The 18723-nt window shown below is 40.3% G+C and overlaps 2 protein-coding genes across 2 annotated transcripts in view; both read left to right on the top strand.

Annotated features, from left to right (window-relative positions):
* LOC139424073 (guanine nucleotide-binding protein G(o) subunit alpha-like) overlaps positions 1-5562 on the top strand; it is a 35115-nt gene extending 29553 nt beyond the window's left edge. The window contains exon 10 of the mRNA XM_071175767.1: positions 5372-5562. Coding sequence (XP_071031868.1) covers positions 5372-5562 — 191 coding nt within the window. The remainder of the gene's footprint in view (positions 1-5371) is intronic.
* Positions 5563-10859: 5297 nt separating this feature from the next.
* LOC139424072 (B-cell receptor CD22-like) lies at positions 10860-18115 on the top strand. The gene is made up of 11 exons (XM_071175766.1): positions 10860-11213; positions 13061-13423; positions 13529-13774; positions 13859-14125; positions 14421-14532; positions 14632-14677; positions 15740-15873; positions 15969-16013; positions 16114-16155; positions 16406-16465; positions 16807-18115. The coding sequence occupies exons 1-11, from the start codon at positions 11150-11152 to the stop codon at positions 16811-16813; spliced, it is 1386 nt and encodes a 461-aa protein (XP_071031867.1). The 5' UTR covers positions 10860-11149; the 3' UTR covers positions 16814-18115.
* Positions 18116-18723: the final 608 nt, after the last annotated feature.

Below are 18723 nucleotides of genomic sequence, written 5' to 3'. Positions count from 1 at the left end.
TTCGCACCAAAGAACGTTCATCTCTAGGAGACAGAATGCGTCGCCTTCCTGAGCGTTATGACGGCTGCGTGGTCCCATGGTGATTATACTTGCATACTATTGTTTGTACAAATGAACGTGGTACCTTCAGGTATTTTTGAGGTCTTGGCTGATTTCTTTTGATTTTCCCATGATGTCAAGCAAAGAGGCACTGAGTTTGAAGGTAGGCCTTGAAATACATCCACAGGTACACCTCCAATTGACTCAAATGATGTCAATTAGCCTGTCCGAAGCTTCTAAAGCCATGACATCATTTCGGGGAATTTTCCAAGCTGTTTAAAGGCACAGTCAACCTAGTGTGACCCACTTTAATTGTGACACAGCGAAATAACCTGTCTGTATACAATTGTTGGAAAAATTACTTGTCATGCACGAAGTAGTCCTAACCGACTTGCCAAAACTATAGTTTGTTAATTAACAAGAAATTTGTGGAGTGGTTGAAAAATGAGTTTTAATGACTTCAACCTAAGTGTATGTAAACTTCCGACTTCAACTGTATGGTCAATATGGATCCTGGTGGCTATTCAGTGCATTTGAAAGTAGACTTATTCCACATTTTATGTTACAGCCTTATTCTAAACTGGATTAAAATAAATATATTCCTCATCAATCCACACACAATACCCCATAATGACAAAGCAAAACAGGTTTTTAGAAATGTTTGCACATTCTTTTAAAAATGAATATAACTATTTACACAAATGTTCAGATCCTTTACTATGAGACTTGAAATTGAGCTCAGGTCCATCCTGTTTCCATTGATCATCCTTGATGTTTCTACAACTTGATTGTAGACCAGTAAATTAAATTCATTGGACATGAGTTAAAGGCACACACCTGTCTATATAAGGTCCCACAGTTGACAGTTCATGTCAGAGCAAATCCTAGCCATGAGGTTGAAGGACTTGTTCGTAGAGCTCTAAGACAGGATTGCGTCGCGGCACAGATCTGGGGAAGGGAACCAAAACATTTCTGCACCATTTAAAGGTCCCCAAGAGCACAGTGGTCTCCATTTTTTTTAAATGGAACATTTTTTGAACCACCAAGACTCTTTCTAAAACTGACTGCCCGGCCAAACTGAGCAATCGGGAGAAGGGCCTTGGCCAGGGAGGTGACCAAGAACCCGATGGTCACACTGACAGAGCTCCAGAGTTGCTCCAGAGTTACTCTGTGGAGATGGGAGAAGATTCCAGAAGGACAACCACCAACCACCAGTGGCAGCCACTCCTCAGTAAAAATCACTTGGGAGTTAGCCAAAAGGCATGAGAAACAAGATTCTCTGAAACAAATATTGAACTCTTTGGCCTGAATGCCAAGCGTCACGTCTGGAGGAAACCTGGCACTATCCCTACGGTGAAGCATGGTGGTGGCAGCGTCATACTGTGGGATTGTTTATCAGCGGCAGGGACTGGGAAACTAGTCAGGATCGAGGCATGGATGAATGGAGCAAAGTACAGAGATCCTTAGTGAAATCCTTCTCCAGAGCGCTCAGGACCTCAGACTTGGGCCAAGGTTCACCTTCCAACGAGCCTAAGCACACAGCCAAGACAATGCAGTAATGGCTTCGAGACAAGTCTCAATGTCCTTGAGTTGCACAGCCAAAGCCCAGACTTGAATCCCATCGAACATCTCTGGAGAGATCTGAAAATAGCTGTGTAGCAAAGCTCCCCATCCAACCCGACAGAGCTGAAGAGGATCTGCAGAGAAGAGTGGGAGCAACATCCCAAATACAGGTGTGCCAAGCTTGTCGCGTCACACCTGTTACGAACTGGCTCGTACCCTGTAACAGAGGGAGACGATGGGGAGATAAAGAAATGTTGTGTCTTTGGCTATGCCGGATTAAGTGATATTGACATGCTATTCTATAAAATAATTTCTCTGTAATTAATATTACCTGATTAAGCTAATCAGGTAAATGTAATTAACTAGAATATCGGGGCACCAAGAAATAATGTTTAGAGCTGTTATCTTCCGAATAAACTCTTAAAGACCTGGTAATCTTTTACCTCAATAGCAGTCAATTTAATTGTCACTTTATTTAGTCTAATCTGAAAGTTGTAAATGATTGGTTATCTTCACGAACCCTGGCTAACAAGTTGAATCAGCAATACAACATTTGGTTTAATTATTTATTTACTAAATACCTAAATCACATCTACACAGAATTGATCATACATTGATTGCAAATTGTCATCAAGGAAAACGTCCCTAGCGGAAGGAACGGATACAACGGCTGGTTACACAAAGAAAGGGGGTTGGGTTTGAGTGAAAGAGCGGGAAGACTAAAGAACAAAGGGAGAAGCTATGTCTCTATCGGGCCGTAGGCAGCTATGCTATCGTAAATACAGTGTCTTATGCATTCTAAATAACCACCCATTTGAAAAAGGAAAATGCAATCAATATTTACTCTGAGCTGTGCTTCGGTAGATTGGTCGTAGATAGAAGGCGGGGTGGTCCAGCATGGTTCTCTGATCCTCTGAAGAATGTCTAGTGGTGAATGGATACTCTGTCCATCCTCTCCTAGCCCACGTTTAGCGGACGGAGAGGGTATCACTTCTCTAGTGAATAAGAGTTCAAAGTTCATACCAAGTTGCCAGACTTTTAAGCTCATGCTATATTCTGGCTGGTATAGTCGAATTTCATCCTTTCGGTGTGTTGACCGTCATCTTCACGTTGAAATTCGATGCTAATTTCGTTATGTTCTTGTCGTTCAACCAGAGCTCACGCTGATGTTGGCTTAGTTCTGTAGGTGACCTTTTTAACGCGGGGACCACAAGTCCACGTCCTTGGAACAGGAAGTTACATTTTCGTAAAGGGGCTTATATAGGGTTGGGGGAGAGGGCCGTGTTTCATAGTTGACAACCGATGTCTGTTCACATGGGCCACTGAGTTGAGCATAGTTCACTCATGAAAATCATTTCTCTCACTTAGGAGCTAAAATTACATTTCATATTTAAACATTTAAATTGCACAACAATTCCATGCGAGTTTGTCGTCCTATCAGATTATCATCAGTAATAATGTCTGACGCCAACTGATCTGACATCATATTCATTAAGTACCAACGCATATTTTCAACTGGTTAGATTACCCAAATAGGGTTCCGTTTCCCACCATTTGATGTTCCCAGACTCTGTTAACAAAGGGATTTTCAATAGTCACATCGGTAGAGAGGGGAAAAAGGGGAAAGGTATTTATTGGGGTCATAAATCTCCCCCAACAGGCCAACGTCATGACAGAAATAACGAACATATATTTATTAAATAAAGTAATATATCTAAGTAACAATGGGGTGTGTGTGTGTGTGATTGGATGCTTGCATAGAAGGTGATAATGAGGAGTGTTGAGAGGTGCCAAAACCCTATTAAATAAAACAAGAGAAAAGAATTTGGCAGACAGTGGGAGTGTTAGCAAACATTTATAAAATCCTGTTTTGGTTTGTCTGTGTGTATTGATCAGGGGGGAAAAACACTTGAATACATTTTTGAATAAAGATGTAACCTACCAAAATGTGGAAAGTCGAGGGGTCTGAATACTTTCCGAAGGCACTGTATATGTCTGGTTTAATGATTATATATTTTAGAGCTCAAAATGTACCCCCTGATTCGGTTTAAGCATTGTTTTAAGCAGTTCAGTGTTTTGTATTAAAGTGTGAGAAGAAAACAAGGGGAAAACCCTGGAAAAAATTGCGGAATTTGGAAAGACAAAAAAAATCATAATTAGGCAAATTTGAAATGGTTTTAAAAAGCTTTACTAACATTTTCTGTGCATGACAGGACTTTAGAGCCTGTGTCATTTTGCGGAATGTCGAGGTCAATATCGGCTATGCACCGAAGAGGGAAAACGGTTGGGCCGTCCTAGAAGTGTTTTAGTGAAATATAATAATTTTGCCATTGAGACGTTTTTATCCAAAGCGACTTAGTCATGCGTGCATACATTTGAACATATGGCTGGTCCTGGGAATCAAACCCACTATCCTGACATTGCAATGCTCTACCAAGATGCATGACAAGGTTATAAATGCTTTGTGAAGCCTCAATTGAATGATTTATTAAGCTGTGCTTATGCCACCCTTTTATAAAGCACAGGTTTGTCATATTTAACAGTGGGTTATGGCATATTTGACATTGGTGGTTGTCACACAGTTATGCCACTTGTATGAACCCTTTATAGAGCATGACATACGTTCTACATTTATATAGTGTTTAGAAAGGCTATAAGCTGCATGTCATTTTAAAGCTGGGACTGGTTTCTCCATATGGAGAATCCCTTCTTTGCATGCGTTACTGTGTTTTCTATGGGAATCCCCCTCCAACATACATCCAGTATCCACATTCCAGTTTACGCTGCCACATTCTTTAGACTGGAACTACTGCACTTTCCCCTGCAGCATGAGGGGACTCCTACTCATAGCATTCCCAATGGGAGTATCAAGGTACAAGACAATGGCTGGGGTTTAAAGTGCACCCTATTCTCTACATGGTGCACTACTTCTGACCAGAGGTCTATACGGCACCATTTCAGACACAGCCACTCAGGAGCCAGAATGTCTTGCCAGGGTGGTTATCATGGCAGACCGATAACACCTCACTTATACACAGCCTCTCTGGTCCTCAGGGCTCAGTAACAGTCTTATATATTTCACTCTCATCCCTCAGAACTGGAGGTGTGGTAATTAAAATGGAGGTGATTCAGTTGAGCTGCAGGGGTTGTTCTCTCTCTGTTTTTCCACTCTATAAGAACCAAGTTGTTTTGCGTGAACTTGTCACGGAACATAATTTCACTTGTTCACTGAGTTTCAGTTCATCATGCCTAAATGAGACGTTTATCTCCAGACACTGGATTTTTTCAAACCTTTAAATTTGTCCATGATTTTGAAACATGTACACACCTAACTAATACTGTCAGTGCTTTACATTTTTTATAATCTAGGAGCAAGGCTCCGTTTTTCATTTTTAGGACGGCAAACCCCATTGACGCATGATTGCTACTAAACATGTTTCCTTACAGCACTCTTGTACCAGAGTCAGTCTTTGTAATCGTGTGATGGAGTTGATGATGATATGGAATAAGCTACAAGCCTATGGAGATGGACAGGGGTGGACTGAGAAAATATATTTGCCAGAGAATTTGTAACACCAGCTTTAAATTTTTTTGAGGCCCCCTTCATTAGCCAAATGATCACAGCACAAAAAACTAAATTCACTTAAACATGGGCCAGCCCATCAGGCAGTTGTGGGAGATTGAACTTGAAATTCAACTTGTATACTTAACTCAATTGGGTATATGTCACTCAACTGAGGGGACTTCTCTGCTACGTCCCCTTATACAGGAGCCGACAGGGACGTGGATGCTGCCTCGCGTCACATCACTGCCATGTTTGTGGCCTGCAACAGGACCCCCAACAAGCTTGTCTTCCACCACTACACCACCGCCACGGACACACACAACGTACGGGTGGTCTTCCACGTCGTCATGGACACCATCGTCAAGGAGAACTTGGAGGCGGTCTCGTTGCTATAAGACCTGACCTGGGTGCATTTGACTGCATCAGTGCCTTAAAGACACTTTCTAGATTTTATTGATGGATATTTGTTTTTATATAATTTAATATAGGTAATATTTACTAATATGGATGGACATTCCTCATTTTGAATTTTTTTCAATAATCATGTTGGTGTTGACATTGTGTTTTAATTCAATAAAATAATGTACAGGCCTTACTTGTCTTTGGTAATTATTTTAAGATAGTGGCAGATGTATGCCAAGCTTGAGTGGTTTGCATTATGACCTAACTAAAATGTCTTAAAACATTTACATACAAATAGGTGTCTGGGTGAGAATTGTACAAATGTGTGAAGCAGGATTAATTTAGACCTATAAGGAAAAATCATTTGAGTGCAATATAAGATGTATTTATTCATTCAACAAAGAAATTAATACATATGTACATTGCTATGCATTACATAATATGATTTAACAGACGGGTATTACCCGTTAGGGGAAGTAGTAGTCAGACTGCGCATGGCAGTATGCTAAAACAGACATTCTCACAACATTTGTGCCATATTTGTGAAAATAAGAAACATTCGGTTCCATCGAACATTATCAGTCCATCCACGTTCGCGGTGCTGATCATGCTTCCACACAGTCCAATGAGTCGAGCGATACGAACACGTCTGCTTTACATTGAAATAACCTTGAGCCATCCTGAACAAGTTCGCAGCTCTGCAGATTCGGTGTGATATCTTTGATACAAATAGCCTGGAAAAAAACAATACATTTTAATCAACATAATGCAACATTAACGAGAAAGTTCGTTGATGTTCAAGACCTGTGGCTGTTTGAGATTCATCTCCCCAAAATGTGGATTTTGAAAATAACAATTTGACTTTAAACTGATAATATGTCCTTTTCTAATCTAGTCCAAACTTGACTGTATAATGAGGCTGTAGGCTACTTGGTGGTGCGCTGGTTCTGAATGGACAGCTCCTTCATGATGACCCAGTTTCAGGGTGTCAAAACTGTTTGAAATATAAAAGTAGTCTACCAAAAAAAACATAATTGCACTACTTTTATTCTTGTGCCCTGAGCAATGTTTAACTTTTACGCACCTTTAAGCACTTTTACGCATTGGTGCGCATTGCTCAATTGGACATAAGTAATGTAAAATATAGCCTCTTACCATAGATTTAAGGACCGAATTCAGTCGACTGCTCGGTTCCGAGAGGAGGCTGTTCACCGTAGACTCTCCGCTGTCCGCCACCGAATCGGTCTCGGACCTCCTAACATATGGTGATCTCCGGATCCCGGACAGCAAACCCGATGCTCTGCCCACCGAGTAGTAGCTTGGGCCGGAAACTTGCTTGTACCATGCTTCGGTTGGGTTGCAAGAAACCAGCATGGAAATAGCTACAATTACTAAAGCAAGTTTAACGGACATCTCCATGTCGAACACTGTGTGAAGTTCTCGTTCTTGCGCTCCTTTCTCCCTATAACTTCACCCCAATGACAACTTGGTATATGTTTTTTTCTTACTGTCCTCTCTTATATAGTGACCTCGTGATCGTATTTACATTTCGTCAACTAGGCTACGATAGAGTGGGTGATTCATATTCCGCTTGATAGAATCTTGTGTGGATTGATCCGTTTTACGCGTTGGAGAGCCAGGGACGTAGGCTTGTGGAGTCTGAAGGGGGGTATGGTGTCAGACATGATCTGACGTTTAATTTAGATTAAGCGAATCTATTTGTTTATAAAACTGCTGAAGAGTAGTAACGTCAGGTTCTGCACACATCAAAACACTTTAACCACTTTAATTTTCTGACGATTTACAAGGTTTACAATTCACAATGCTGCTCAAGTTTCCTATATACACTGCTCAAAAAAATAAAGGGAACACTAAAATAACACATCCTAGATCTGAATGATTGAAATATTCTTATTAAATACGTTTTTCTTTACATAGTTGAATGTGCTGACAACAAAATCACACAAAAATTATCAATGGAAATCAAATGTATCAACCCATGGAGGTCTGGATTTGGAGTCACACTCAAAATTAAAGTGGAAAACCACACTACAGGCTGATCCAACTTTGATGTAATGTCCTTAAAACAAGTCAAAATGAGGCTCAGTAGTGTGTGTGGCCTCCACGTGCCTGTATGACCTCCCTACAACGCCTGGGCATGCTCCTGATGAGGTGGCGTATAGTCTCCTGAGGGATCTCCTCCCAGACCTGGACTAAAGCATCCGCCAACTCGTGGACCGTCTGTGGTGCAACGTGGCATTGGTGGATGGAGCGAGACATGATGTCCCAGATGTGCTCAATTGGATTCAGGTCTGGGGAACGGGCGGGCCAGTCCATTTCATCAATGCCTTCCTCTTTGCAGGAACTGCTGACACACTCCAGCCACATGAGGTCTAGCATAGTCTCGCATTAGGAGGAACCCAGGGCCAACCGCACCAGCATATGGTCTCACAAGGGGTCTGAGGATCTCATCTCGGTACCTAATGCAGTCAGGCTACCTCTGGCGAGCACATGGAAGGCTGTGCGGCCCCCCAAAGAAATGCCAACCCACACCATGACTGACCCACCGCCAAACCGGTCATGCTGGAGGATGTTGCAGGCAGCAGAACGTTCTCCACAGCGTCTCCAGACTGTCACATGTGCTCAGTGTGAACCTGCTTTCATCTGTGAAGAGCACAGGGCGCCAGTGGCGAATTTGCCAATCTTGGTGTTCTCTGGCAAATGCCAAATGTCCTGCACGGTGTTGGGCTGTAAGCACAACCCCCACCTGTGGACGTCGGGCCCTCATACCACCCCCATGGAGTCTGTTTCTGACCGTTTGAGCAGACACATGCACATTTGTGGCCTGCTGGAGGTCATTTTGCAGGGCTCTGGCAGTGCTCCTCCTTGCACAAAGGCGGAGGTAGCGGTCCTGCTGCTGGGTTGTTACCCTCCTACGGCCTCCTCCACGTCTCCTGATGTACTGGCCTGTCTCCTGGTAGAGCCTCCATGCTCTGGACACTACGCTGACAGACACAGCAAACCTTCTTGCCACATCTCGCATTGATGTGCCATCCTGGATAAGCTGCACTACCTGAGCCACTTGTGTGGGTTGTAGACTATGTCTCATGCTACCACTAGAGTGAAAGCACCGCCAGCATTCAAAAGTGACCAAAACATCAGCCAGGAAGCATAGGAACTAAGAAGTGGTCAGTGGTCCCCACCTGCAGAACCACTCCTTTATTGGGGGTGTCTTGCTAAATGCCTATAATTTCCACCTGTTGTCTATTCCATTTGCACAACAGCATGTGAAATTTATTGTCAATCAGTGTTTGATTTCACAGAAGGGTGATTGACTTAGAGTTACGTTGTGTTGTTTAAGTGTTCCCTTTATTTTTTTGAGCTGTGATTTTATTAATGTTATGTTTTTATTTTATTGGAAACCCACTGTGAAGTTTAGCATATAGCCTACCTAGCCTACAGTAAACCTTAAAAAAAAATAGATTTCTCAGTTTGAGTTTTTTCCATTGTAGTATAGACTATTCTCTGTTTTGACTAATATTAATTTTAGGTTTCACAAATGTATGGTGCATGTTCATATAGTTGGTTTATTCTATACATCTTCTGTGTGGAATAACGCATATATTTGGGAATAATTTACTTCTGGAAATGTGAGTCAAACACAGTAGTCTGCCACCATGTGGACAATGTACAACACCACACACAATCACTTCAGTGTAACAATATTCTCCTTATTTGGTCTGGACCGCAGCAGAAGTTGTGATTGGCAGGCCTACTTTTTTGCACTGAGCTGAGGGTACAATCTGGGTCAACGCCCTCAACCTCCACAGGTCTCTGTTCATGGCTAACATATAGTATAAGTGGAAATGACTTACAGTGCCTTCAGAAAGTATTCACACCGCTTGACTTTTTCCACATCTTGTTGTGTTAAATCGACTGAGGTTTTGTGTCACTAGCCTACACACAATACCCCATCATCTCAAAGTTAATTACAAATGAATTACAAATTAAAAGCTCAAATGTCTTGTTTCAATAATTATTCAACTCCTTTTGTATGGCAAGCCTTCTGTTGCATGGACTCACTCTGCAATAATAATGTTTAACGTTATTTATTTTATGACTACCCCACACATACATACATCTGTAAGGTCCCTTAGTTGAGCAGTGAATTTCAAAACAGATTCAACCACAAAGAACAGCAAGGTTTTCCAATGCCTCCCAGAGAAGGGCACATAAGGGCACAAAAAATAAGTAGACATTGAATATCCCTTTGAGCACGGTGAAGTTATTAATTACACTTTGGGTGGTGTATCAATACACCCAGTCACTACAAAGATACAGGCATCCTTCCTAAATAAAAGTTACAGAGTTCAATGACTGCGATAGGAGAAAACTGAGGATGGATCAACAACATTGTACTTCCTCCACAATACTCACATAAATGACAGAGTGAAAAGAAGGAAGTCTGTACAGAATACAAATATTCCAAAACATGCATCCCGTTTGCAACACGGCACTAAAGTACAACTGCAACAAATGTGCCGAAGAAATTAACGTTATGTCCTGCATACAAAATGTTATGTTTGGGACAAATCCAATACAACACATCACTGAGTAACACTCTTCATATTCGAGCATGGTGGTAGCTGCATCATGTTATGGATATGTTTGTCATCGGCAAGGACTAGGGATTTTGTTAGGATAAAAATAACCAGAATAGGCAAAATCCTAGAGGAAAACCTGGTTGAGTCTGCTTTCCAACAGACACTGGGAGACAAATTCACCTTTCAGCAGGACAACAACCTAAACACAAGGCCAAAGATACACCATTATTGCGTACCAAGATAACATTGAATGTTCCTGAGTGGCCTAGCTACAGTTTTGACTTAACTCGGCTTGAAAATCTGTGACAAGACTTGAAAACTGCTGTCTAGCAATGATCAACAACCAATTTTGACAGAGCTTGAATAATTTTTAAAAGAATAATGTGCAAATGTTGTGCAATTCAGGTGTGCAAACTCTTAGAGACTTACCAGAAAGACTCACAGCTGTAGGTGATTCTAACATGTATTGACTATGGGGTGTGAATACTTATGTTAATTAGACATTTCTGTATTTAATTTACAATAAATTAGCAACAATTTCTAAATAAATGTTTTCACTTTGTCATTATAGGTTATTGTGTGTAGATGGGTGACTAAACAATCTAATTGAATCCATTTTGAATTCAAGCTGTAACAAAACAAAATGTGTAAGAAGTCAAGGGGTATGAATACTTTCCGTTGTGCCTGTGGTAAAATGACCTGATTTGGTTGCAGAGAGTGTCTCTGATGTCAACAGGACTCTCACTCAGCTCATTAGCTTGCTGATACACACAGACGTTTTGATGACACTTGCAAAGACAGTTTGCCTTTTTGCAGGCCAGCTTCTGATGAGTAACTCCAAGCCCCAAAATGAATTGACACAAAACGTCTGTGTTTTAAACTAGATGACTGAGGTTCACTCTGCATTTCTGACTGCTATATTAAGAACTCCGACTCAAGTGAAGGACCTTAGAGAGATTGCTGTTTGGCTACAGAGATGAGTGTTGGGCTGACACAACCCATCTGTATGGAAATAGCTCTGGCTCTACTCATTTTGCCAGGTAAGAACGACAAAGGAAATAAAAAAATAAACACTAGGAAGTAATGTATTATATGTATCATGTATAATTAGTGGTATACAATGTATTGTGTCATGTTGGAGTCACTTTTATTGTAACATAAGAATAGAATATGTTTCTAAACACGTCTACATTAATGTGGATGCTACCAGGATTACGGATAGTCCTGAAAGAATCGTGAATAATGATGAGTGAGACAGTTACAGACACAAATATCATACCACTCCAAAAATGCTAACCTTCCCGGTTATTGTAAGGGTTAGCATGTCTTGGGGGTATGATATTTGTGCACTTGTAACTTTCTCACTCATCATTATTCACAATTCATTCAGGACTCTCCATAATCATGGTAGTATCCACATTTATGTAGAAGTGTTCAGAAACATAGTCTATTCTTATTTACAATAAAAGTCTAGATAAGAAAAAGTGACTACAAAATTATACAATATTGCACTATAAGTTCATTTGTCCAAATACTTGACACCTTAAAACGGGGGGACTAGATACATGAAGTGCATTCATTTCTAAATGGTAAAATATATATAGGAAAATACCTTCAGATGAAAGGTGACATTCTGTATTGTCACCTCACATAAAACATAAAACATTTGATCTCAAACCCAAATGCTGGTATAGAGCTTCACTGTCTAAATACAGTGCCTTGAAAAAGTATTCATACCCCTTGGATTGGTATTACAAAGCGGGATTTACATTTATTTTATTGAACCTTTTTTTGTCAACAATCTAAACAAAATAACATGTAATGTCAAAGTGGAATTTATTTTATTCATATAAATTAAATAACAAATATAGTTGTTGCATAAGTGTTCATCTCCTTGAGTCAATACATGTTATAAACACGTTTGACAGTAATTACAACTATGTGTCTTCTTGGGTCAGTCTCTCAGAGCTTTAGCCACCTGGATTGTGAAATATTAGCCAATTATTATTTTCCTAATTCTGCAAGTTCTGTAACTGTCACCAATGGGGCGGCAGGGTAGCCTAGTGGTTAGAGCGTTGGACTAGTAACCAGAAGTTCAAATCTCCGAGCTGTTGTTCTGTCGTTCTGCCCTGAACAGGCAGTTAACCCACTGTTCCTAGGCCGTCATTGAAAATAAGAACTTGTTCTTAACTGACTTGCCTAGCTAAATAAAGGTAAAATAATAAATAAATAAAAAATGGCCTCATGGTAACATCCCTGAAAAGTTTCCTTCCTGTCCTGCAGCTCAGTTCAGAAGGACGACTCTATCTTTGTTGTGTCTGGGTGGTTTATAACATCATCCACAGCATAATGATTAACTTGACCATGCTTAAAGATATATTCAATGTCTGATTTATTGTTACCAATCACTGCCATTCTTTATGAGGCTTTCCAAAGGCTCCCTGGTCTTTGTAGCTGAATCTGTGCTTGAAATTCAATACTTGACTGATTGACCTTACAGATGTTGTATGCATTGGGACAGAGGAAGGGTTAGTCATTCAAAAACCATGTCAACCCCTATTTTTTCACTCAGAGTGAGTCCATGTAACTTATTACGTGATTTGTTTAGCCAAATTTTACTCAATCTGAACTTAAACAAAGGGGCGGAATACTTATGCAACAATTATATTTTAGTTATGACATTTTTATTCATCTTTAAAAAATGATTGAATTTTTCTTCCATTTCTTTGAGTATATTGTTGACCAAAAAGTGACAATTAAATCAATTTTCATCCCACTTTGTAGCACAAAAAAAAAGTGAAGCAATTCAAGGAGTATGAATAATTTGGCAAGATGCCATAAATACATAGGGGAGTGTAAATCAATAAAACATAGATCTTTGTTTCAGGGGTTTTGTGCACCGACTGGCTTGTGGCATATCAACCGAAAGAGATCTGTGCAGTAAGAGGCTTTTCTGTTGTCATTTCATGCACATTTCACTATCCTGAGAAGCTTGATAACAAGAACCTAACAGTGGAAAAAGTCATGTGGAGTCAAGGGAGGAAACAGTTTTTTGATGGCCCTTTCATCACTGAGAGTAATAATAGAACTCATTCCAGCACCAAATTTGAGTACGTTGGTAACAAAGTTCATAATTGTTCTTTGCAAATCCACCAAGTAGAGCAGAGAGACAGTGGAGAACATGCATTCAGATTTGAAACTAACAACGGCAACTGGACGGGAAAGAACGCTACAAACGTGAATGTTTCTGGTAAGTCTGTTTTCCATCCTTTGCTTCAAAAGTGAAATGTTCTTAGGTCACCATTGCATTGTCAATAGATTAGGACATTTCCAGTTGTTTTTTCTCCACTTTTAGAGTTGTTCATTTCGATGACAACACCCAAAGTAGGCGAACCAATAAAAGAAGGGGATTGTGTGAATCTGACCTGTATGTACAACTGTTCATCTGCACTTATGTGGTTCAAGAACAGAAAACCCCTGCAAGAGGAGTCCTCAACTCTTTACCTCCGTGACATATCCTTTCAAGACTCTGGAAACTACTCATGTTCGCCAAAGCATTACAACAGACCACTTTCTGGGGTTATCAGGGTCAATGTTGAATGTGAGTAAAGGAAGGTTTTATCAACAAGTAACACTGTTTTCTAAAAAGTCACTGATGGAGGAATACCTGTCTGATCTCTTTCAGATGGCCCTAGGAATACCTCAGTCTCAGTCTGGCCGTCGTCTGAAGTTTTGGAGGGTAGTGATGTTACTTTGACCTGCAGCAGCAATGCTAACCCAACATTGAACTACACTTGGTTTAAAATAGATGGAGACAGTTGTCTGGAAATGGTATATCAGGCTGAGCTACAGTTTAATGTTACTCTCACTGGTAATAGTGGGAAATACTTCTGTGTCGTCAGCAATAAGCATGGAAGACAGAATTCCACTATTCTATCACTGAAAGTCAAAGGTAAGTACAATAACATGTTGTAATCACAACGGGTTACAAAGAGTAACAATTCCAACAATCAGAAATCTGAACAACTTAAATGCAAAAACAAATGCACTTGTCTTTTCCTAATAGCACTGACTTTTCTTATAACTTCTTTATTGAGGAAAAATGTGTTTACTATGACTGTGATATGTGGTTGTCTCACCTAGATATCTTAAGATGAATGCACTGATTGTAAGTCACTTTGGACAAGAGCGTCTGCTAAATTATTTAAATGTATTTTAAATGATAATGCTTTTGTGTTCATATGCAGATCATGCAAAGGGGATGGTAGCTGTGACACTCACGATACTTATTGCAGTTCTTGCTGTTGTGCCAATGATTATCATTGTGCCTATGGTTGCTTGGCATCTTGTTGCTCACAGGTACGTTTTACCCACTATTTCCTCAAACTAATTTTTTTAGCTGATTTACTATGCATTCTAAATGAGTCAAAATCATGCTGCCTATTTGTGTGTCCCCAGGAAAAAGACTACAGCACCAAAACCACACACAGAAGAGAACACACAGGTGACAATATGTTTTAAACCATTTGTTACCAACTATGTGTTCCCAGCTATTTGTTCCCGGCTATTTGTTCCCAGCTATTTGTTCCCAGCTATTTGTTCCCAACTATTTGTTCCCAGCTATTTGTTCCCAACTATTTGTTACCAGCTATGTGTTTGTTATTTGTTCCCAGTTATTTGTTACCAGCTATTTGTTCCCGGCTATTTGTTCCCGGCTATTTGTTCCCAGCTATTTGTTCCCAGCTATTTGTTCCCAGCTATTTGTTCCCAACTATTTGTTCCCAACTATTTGTTCCCAGCTATTTGTTCCCAACTATTTGTTCCCAGCTATGTGTTACCAGCTATTTGTTTCAAAATATTTGCTCCCAGCTATTTGTTCCCAGCTATTTGTTACCAGCCATGTGTTCCCAGCTATTTGTTCCCAACTATTTGTTACCAGCTATGTGTTTGTTATTTGTTCCTAGTTATTTGTTACCAGCTATTTGTTTCAAAATATTTGCTCCCAGCTATTTGTTACCAACTATTTGTTACCAGCCATGTGTTCCCAGCCATGTGTTCCCAGCTATTTGTTCCCAGCTATTTGTTCCAGCTATTTGTTTTGGGCTATGCACGTATGTCATATTTGTGCTTTTGTGTTGCAACCAAACAATAATTCTTACATCCTTATCCTCAAACTAATTGTGATGATAGTCATGCAGGGTCAATGTTTGAACCCAATGCAGTTGCAGCACAGTGTGCCACAGCTATCACATGTACAGAACAAAATGCAGGCAGTCACTATTTATGCAGTCTTCACCACAAAAACACCCACAATGTTCGTGGTGAGACACAAGCAGAAAATCCTGCAACCAGTATAGACTGTAATTGTATATGTCTGTGTGTGGGTAGGAGCAAGTGTACTGGCAGATTCACAGAGGAAATTGATGTGAAAGTGTGATCATTTACAATAAGGAAGTGGAAATATCGTAGCTGAACTTTGTTTTGCCCAGATATTTTTTAACTATTGTGCAGAAAGTTCTGCTGTTCACTGCCAGTATTTTCTCTGTCTCTATCTCACTGTGTCTAGACCACAGAAGCGCATGTAACCAGCCTCACATCAGACTGTAGTCTGACAGAAGAGTGGAGAGAGGAGGAACCATCGCAACAGGAAGATGTCAGCTATACAACAGTGCACACCAACACCAAGCAAAGGGCAAACATGTAAGTAAAGTGATAATTGATTAAACAATACACAAATCAATGGGTGATGTTACCTTAACCAACTGCACTGTGTTTGTGTTCACGTCCTCTGTTAGAGAACAGCAGAACGAGGAAACTACGGCCATCTACAGCTCTATATGGTAAGACAGCTACTTTAAAGAAATACACTTAATATGAATATTTTATTTTGATTTTTTTGTGATAACCAATAACAATATGTTTCTGTTTCCACATGTTCAGGGAGCAACAAGCCAAGGAGGACCTCTACAGTGTAGTATCCAGGTACCAACCAGTTATATCCTCTCTGCAACAAGGACAATGACCGTCGCAATGACAGGCCTGCGTATAAAGGGAATGTAGTTTTACCAACGACACTTCTTCATATTCTAACGGTCTACAGCCATGTTTTTAGACCTAGTATAAACCAGTCTTTATCAACAATGATTTGAATAATAACAATTAGAATGTAAAAGATAATGGTAACAACAATAGAATTCCACAACCATGATAATGACTGTGTTCCTGTTTGTAGACCCACTCCTAGGGGGAAACAGGCCCAGGATGACCCAGTCATCTACAGCACTGTGTTCAGGTAACACATCTCAACTAAGACTTTGTGCCACTTTGGCTGCGTTTAGACAGGCAGCCTGAAATTCTGATTTCTTCACTCATTTTATTTTTTTTACCAAGCAGATCAGATCAGCTCTGAAAAAGATCTGATGTGAAAAGATCAGAATTGGGCTGCCTGTGTAAGCATAGTCTTTATTGCCTTGGTGTTTTAAAATAAAACAAAACATTATGATCATGCAGTTCTATTACCATAAACGTAAGGCAGATATTTTCAGAAGTAAAAATCTAATCTGTGTTTTACAGTGTACATTGACCCATTCATACTCTCTTTGAGCTTTGTTTAAGACTTTATTTTGGTTTCAGGCAGTAGTTGAGATGTTGCCTGGCTAACCAAACTCCTTGCTCCGGCCAACCGCTATGCCACGCCCACAGATGTTAGTGTCTTCCGAGTCTGGATCGGAGTACCTTCCTGACAATTTCTAGAATGCAAACACATTCTAACCACTCGGATTGGTCCCAGAAACTGATGGGTTGGGCCAGAGCCAGTACACACGTGGGTAAAGCGCATTGATAGAGGACTCATCTTTTTATCTGTGACATAGCGTCTGTGACAGCATGTGCAGCACCATTTAGGCTATCTTCATTTTGAAGTAGTTAATTTTCTTCTTCAGGTTGGCTGATCCCTCCTGATGACCCGGTTGGACATGACTCCAACATGGCCACCAGGAGGGATCAGCCAATAAATGTTGGAAGTCCCATCCAGTTGATTACATTAAAATGGTGGAAGCCCTCAAAGGCGCTTTTAAAATTCTTCATTGGCTTTGATACTCTGATTGGTTAGAGATTATCCAATTGCTGATGACCTAATTCTGACTTCAGCTGCGTCTGTCTGACTGAAGTACGTAGCAAACAGAACGGCTGAAGATTTCAGTTACCTTGTGTCGTCAGGCAAGTTGAGATGGTGAACCTCACACAATGGACCCTGAGGATCTATTAGACTCCACTAGAGGTCAGAACAGAGCCTTTGCATGATGAATGAACTCACAGCTGTGAACAGAGGAAGAGAGTACGAGATCTGCAGTACACCTGAGACAATGCAGATGGCCACCTTGGATATCTGCAGTCCAATCATTTAAATATTCCATAAGAATAAAGACTCCAATATTTAGAGACATTGTTTCTTTTGTTTTACTTTTTCAATGTATTTCACCTAGTCATATGCATCTGGCAATGCATTTGACATTTATTTTGAAAACCCTTTCCTGCAGTCAAACGACCAAAAGCACCCTCATTGGTAGAATGAGAATGTAAATATTTTTTCTAATTTCATAATTTTAAACATTATATCCGGTGTTCTATTTAAAGACGATTTGGTTATATTTCAGTCTTCTATGATGTATATAAAGTGTCAACTTGGGATGCAAAATTGAATAAATTTAAACTCTATGTGACATGGTACAGGTGTCTTCTTTTTTTAAGCCCATAGCCATGTGTGTGATGTATATACTTCTGTTTCAAAGTAGATTTGTTTAAGACTACCAAGAAACACTGTGGCCCTGATTTAGCCCACTGCAGAAAAAAGTACTTTAATTTCATTGTATGTACTTTATAGCTATCCTTAGCCATTATACTTTACAGTCTTAAGTAAAAATGTAAATAAATACATGAAGCGTATCAATCTAATTTATTTAGCTTTTATTTGTTTATGCAAATCCATCACCTCTCCATGTGCACTCCTTCTGTGACCTACAGGGGATGACATAGAAACTCTCCTCTGAAACCCTGTTAAATGACAGATTTCCTCATAGAAATAGATCCATCACAGAACATACGACTTGAATGGAATGTTCTTTCTAATAATTCCACTTCCAGGACTACTCTCCATTTTCTGAGCTGAAGCATCACCATGGCATAGCCCCTTGACCCATGACCTCATCATCTGAAGGTCATCCTGCTCTCCGGCTCCCTGAGCGAGACGGCCGGGTGCAGGGGATAGGAAGGCACCTTCTCGAAACTGCGGAAGACCCTGGCTCTGGACACAGAGAAGAAGGAGAGGTGACCCTGGTCACAGTCCATTTACAGCCCAATCTTACCAGGGTGCTACTGAGAGAGGTAGGGCTGAATGTTCCCATTGTGGCAGAGTCCTGAGTTCCCTTTCCTCAGCCTTGCAGTAGTGTTCTCCTGAGTGTCTGGCTCATCCCCTTTTTCTTGTTCTACCTCCCTCTTTATTTTTGATACTTCTTTTCTTTCTCTATGTCTCTCTTTTCTGGACCTACTCTT

Source organism: Oncorhynchus clarkii, chromosome 13, assembly GCF_045791955.1.
Source record: "Oncorhynchus clarkii lewisi isolate Uvic-CL-2024 chromosome 13, UVic_Ocla_1.0, whole genome shotgun sequence".
Taxonomy (NCBI): domain Eukaryota; kingdom Metazoa; phylum Chordata; class Actinopteri; order Salmoniformes; family Salmonidae; genus Oncorhynchus; species Oncorhynchus clarkii.
This window is presented reverse-complemented; position numbering and strand designations above follow the sequence as displayed.

What these genes read in the sequence shown, in the direction of transcription:
- LOC139424072 (XM_071175766.1), top strand. Translation starts at nt 11,150, where the DNA reads ATGAGTGTTGGGCTGACACAACCCATCTGTATGGAAATAGCTCTGGCT. An exon ending in TATCAGGGTCAATGTTGAAT is followed by an intron (nt 13,775 to 13,858) that starts GTGAGTAAAGGA and finishes GATCTCTTTCAG; the next exon opens with ATGGCCCTAGGAATACCTCA. An exon ending in TCTATCACTGAAAGTCAAAG is followed by an intron (nt 14,126 to 14,420) that starts GTAAGTACAATA and finishes GTTCATATGCAG; the next exon opens with ATCATGCAAAGGGGATGGTA.